The following is a 5000-nucleotide window of genomic DNA, read 5'->3' as shown; positions in this document are numbered from 1 at the left end:
ACTTTATCTACATAAATCTTAGTCATTTGGTTTGTCAGCCCTTTTTATGGCTGACTGCCCGGGTCGAGAGGCGGTCAAATCTACTACTCAAATAATCAAGCAATCAATTGCAAATCTCGCCATCGATCGCTATGGGGTTGCGCCCACACATACCTCGTTGTACGAGTGGCTAATTTTCAATTTTCCATTTTTCAGCGTGACGACACCCACCTAGCAGAAATCTTAGGTGGGAGGTTCCGTCACAAATGCCAGCAAATCAACCCAACATCTCTCAAATATCATCTACGCAAAACTTCCTCATCTTCAATACACAATTACCTCGATATCAACAACTTCACTATCACAGCGACTACATCGGCCTAGGAGAAATCTTGGGTGGGATGCTCCGTCAATTACCATCAACTCGACATCCCTCAAATGCCAACTACTCAAACAACTTCACGATTACGCAACTCTCGTAAAATAAACACTCGTCAACAGCTTCAATTTGTCCATTTCAACTACTCGGCAAAGCTTTCGACTACTCGATCATTCTCAAGTTCCTCTCATCTACAATCCTCGACACAGCAATATCACGAAAACTAAACATTCTTCAACATCATTTCGCCCATTTCAACTACACAAGAAAACACTACGATACATCGTCATTCTCTCTACAATGAAAAATAAATCAAAGCAACCCAGGAAAAACGACATTTCAACACAAGGACACTACCCTTTCCCAAGCTCTACACCACTCGATGAACTCTACCATCATATATATATATATATATATATATATATATATATATATATATATATATATATATATATATATATATATATATATATATATATATATATATATATATATAATTCTATATAATAGTTTCGCTGTCTCTCTATGTATCTATCTATCTATCTGTCTGACAAGAACGCTCTAGAGAAAACACAAGGAAATTAAAAACCTGCATAGTAATTCTAAAAACGAAGTATGACGTCGACACATTTAGCATAGAGTTGAAAATAATCTCAAGGCGGAAAGTGCACACAGTAATATAATGACGTCATTGATTCTGGCGTAAACATTGAATAAAGAGGAAATGTTGTCTAATCTAAGTGGTTTGCGTGAAGAGCTTCTTGCATACAATTCTTCGGGTAGGGGCGAAGCCCCAGAACTTCTGAGCCCCTCCCCCTCCCCAACTCAAAAGAAATTTCTTCATCGATACTCTATAATAAAATTACCGCCTAATTAATGTGTCTAATCTCAAAAGTGGTTTTCTTGCAATTTCTTTAATGCAATTCTTCGTGTAGTGGCTAAGCGCGACACCACTGTTTCTTTCAGACTTTTTCCTCCCCGGAAAGGGGTGGGGGTAATTGAAATTTTCGGGGGCGGGGGTAGAATTTTCGGGGAGGGGGGCGGACACTGGAAAAAGTATATAATTATATGTCGTTGAATGGGACGGCAGAAATGTTTTTTTTGGGAGTGGGGGGTGGGGGTGGGGTGGGGGGGTGGGGGGGGGGTGGTTTCCTCATCGATACTCTATAATAAAATTACCGCCTAATTAATGTGCCTAATCTAAAAAGTGGTTTTCTCGCAATTTCTTTAATGCAATTCTTCGCGTAGTGGCTAAGCGCGACACCAGTGTTTCTTTCAGACTTTTTCCTCCCCGGAGAGGGGTGGGGTACTTGAAATTTTCGGGGGCGGGGGTAGAATTTTCGGGGAGGGGGCGGACACTGGAAAAAGTATATAATTATATTTCGCTGAATGGGACGGTAGACATGTTTTTTGGGGGGTGGGGGTGGGGGTGGGGGGTAGGGGGGTGGGGGGTGGTGTGTGTGTGGGGGGGGGGGTTGGTTTTAGTTTAGAGAAAAGAGACAGCACTATCAACCTAGCGCCCGGTGTATCCTTCCTCAACGGGCCATTTTTCTCGTATAATAATAGTTTCGCTGTCTGTGTATGTATCTATCTATGTATCTATCTGACAAGAACGCTCTAGAGAAAACATAAGCAATTTAAAAACTCACACAGTGAAACGAAAACGAAGTATGACGTCATATAGTAGAAAAAAAATATCAAGCCGGAGAGTGCACACAGTAATATGACGTCATTGATTCTCGAGTAAACATTGAATAAAAAGGCAATTTTGTCTAATCTAAGTGGTTTGCGTGAAGAGTTTCTTTCATACAGTTCTTCGGGTAGGGGCGAAGCCCCATCCCCGCGTAAAAACGTCTGAGCCCCCCCCCCCTCCCCAACTCAAAAGAAATTTCCTCATCGATACTCTATAATAAAGTTACCGCCTAATTAATGTGTCTAATCTAAAAAGTGGTTTTCTTGCAATTTCTTTAATGCAATTCTTCGGGTAGTGGCTAAGCGCGACACCAGTGTTTCTTTCAAACTTTTTCCTCCCCGGAGAGGGGTGGGGGGTACTTGAAATTTTCGGGGGCGGGGGTAGAATTTTCGGGGAGGGGGCGGACACTGGAAAAAGTATATAATTATATTTCGTTGAATGGGACGGTAGACATGTTTTTTGGGGTGTGTGTGTGTGGGGGGGGGGGGGGGTGGTGTGTGTGTGGGGTGGGGTGGGGGGTGGGGGTGGTGTGTGTGGGGGTGGGGTGGTTTTAGTTTAGACTTTTTCCTCCCCGGAGAGGGGTGGGGGTACTTGAAATTTTCGGTGGCGGGGGTAGAATTTTCGGGGAGGGGGCGGACACTGGAAAAAGTATATAATTATATTTCGTTGAATGGGACGGTAGACATGTTTTTTTTGGGGGGGTGGGGGTGGTGTGTGTGTGGGGGGGGGGGGTGGTGTGTGTGGGGGGTGGGGTGGTTTTAGTTTAGACTTTTTCCTCCCCGGAGAGGGGTGGGGGTACTTGAAATTTTCGGTGGCGGGGGTAGAATTTTCGGGGAGGGGGCGGACACTGGAAAAAGTATATAATTATATTTCGTTGAATGGGACGGTAGACATGTTTTTTTTGGGGGGGGGGGGGTGGGGTTGGGGGGTGGTGTGTGTGGGGGGGTGGGGTGGTTTATCAGCACTATCAGCCTAGCGCCCGTTGTATCCTTCCTCAACGGGCCATTTTTCTCGTATATATATATTAGCGCAATTTCCATTCTGGAGAATTGCGTTTACTATCTTGTCTTTTCTGGGAATGGATGGATGTGTGTTCGCAGCTTTAAGTCGTATCTCCTCCTCAACGGAGCAATATCGAGGACTAGTTCCAAAAGCAAATTTGTTAAGCAAGTACCGAGGATGATAGTGGGCCAAAAAAGTTCCCGGAATTCCTTCCTGGATTTCACGGAAAATCCAAAAAACCTCGAAAAAAAATGCAGTTTTAGGACCATATCTCGGCAACCAGACCACTTAGCGACTTGAAACATTTACCAATCGATTCCTGCCATAATTTAGAACAATATTGCCGAAGAAAGTTTTCAAAAATATCCTTTCGTTCGGTTACAAATTTTAAAATTCCATAAACACCTACAAACCGATCGTTCTCCTAGCTTGAACGCACCCCAGCATTATACGTCAAAGCTATTTTTAGATAACATAAGGAAATTGCGCTTAAATTGTCACTAGACTTTTTAATTAACTTGTTTTTTATATACAAATATATGTGTGTGTGCGTGTTTGTTAGTTTGTGTATCTATTTCTGTATGTGCGTCTGTTGGTCTCTGTGTGTGTTTCTGTGTGTGTTAAGTGTGTTAAGTGTATGTGTGTGTGTATGTATGTGTCTGTCTGTGTCAGTCTGTGTGTCTGTGTATGTATGTGTGTGCGTGTGTGTGTGTGCTAAAAACTGTGTTTTTTTAACAGAAATGTCACCATTGTTATAGTGTTCAATCAAGAATAACTTATCACTTCCGGTTACCTCAGAATTCACTTTCAGAAAGGAGACGAACTAACATATATAATTATTTTATTTTAATTGTAGGATTGTATCACATTTTAAGCGATTTCCGGTACTGTAAGTGGTAGTTTTCTTCTTATTTCTTCAAGACCTTCATAATTTTAAAATTTTACCAGTTATTTTTGAATAACCATAAATCCATAAATGACGTCACGTTTGTTTCTATTTTTATTTTTCCCCTTTCCTTCCCACTGTCACACATCTTCACAAAAAGTCAAACCCCACATTTAAAAGACGTCACACCTCAGGCAACGTGATATTGTCATTAAAATACACCTGTTTTGGCTTAGAATGTGTCTGAACCCACTATCCTTTCATATGCTAGGAAGACAGAAATAGGTGAACTCTACTTCACCTGCCCCGTGTCCCGCCAAGTCCTGATAGGCAACTTTATCATTCACATCTTTAAAAAATGAAAAAACAATTTAACATTGACGTGTTGTGTCTCGAACCCGTACTACCCGCATAGTATCTATTGCATTTATATCTCGGCTATCTAGGCACTTCCAATTAGTTGCAGAGTTAATGGGGTACTTTACTTAGATCTAGATTCAGCGTAAGAAACGTTAGTTACGCGAATAGGCCCTATTACCTCAAATAAAATTTTATAAAAAATTATCCAATTCCATAGCTAAGCAAACTAGGATTTATATATAATAATTAAGGCCTGAAATAGTTTAGAATAGAAACTCACTATTTGCAAAAAAGCTTGTTATTAACCCGTTTTATGCATTTTTATGCCTGTCGTTGATAGGCATTTTGTCATATATTGTTTGCACTTTGTTTTATTTTAAAGATGTTATTTTGTTCTGTGAAAAATAGATAATTACCCATTTGTTTTTTGAAGAAGCTTGACGGGTTTGAAAACTTTCTGGAAGACTGATGGAAGCATTTTCTCCAGTAGTTTCACGTGCTAAACTCATCAGAACAAGCAGAAGTAAATTTAGGACAGACGTCGTGATTTCCATCCTCTGGAAAAAAAAATTAAAAAACATGCATGGAAAGCTCAATGCTTCTGATCATGTGTCGCTTAAAAGTAACACTTCGGCATTCGTCTACAACGGCAGTCGTATGTTATGATCGTACCTACACTCATTCTTATTAAGATAAGAGGG

At 40.9% G+C, this 5000-nt stretch overlaps 1 protein-coding gene across 1 annotated transcript in view; it reads right to left on the bottom strand.

The window, feature by feature from the left end:
* The window catches only part of LOC131929713 (uncharacterized), a 23492-nt gene that overhangs the window by 12405 nt on the left and 6087 nt on the right, over positions 1-5000 (bottom strand). The window contains exon 2 of the mRNA XM_059286053.1: positions 4716-4856. Within this exon, the coding sequence (XP_059142036.1) occupies positions 4716-4853 (138 nt within the window). The 5' untranslated portion in view covers positions 4854-4856. The remainder of the gene's footprint in view (positions 1-4715; positions 4857-5000) is intronic.

This window comes from Physella acuta, unplaced genomic scaffold (assembly GCF_028476545.2).
Source record: "Physella acuta isolate Inbredline_101_S28 unplaced genomic scaffold, ASM2847654v3 ptg001664l, whole genome shotgun sequence".
Classification (NCBI taxonomy): domain Eukaryota; kingdom Metazoa; phylum Mollusca; class Gastropoda; family Physidae; genus Physella; species Physella acuta.
Note: the sequence above shows the minus strand (reverse complement) of the source record. Positions and strands in the feature narration are given on the sequence as shown.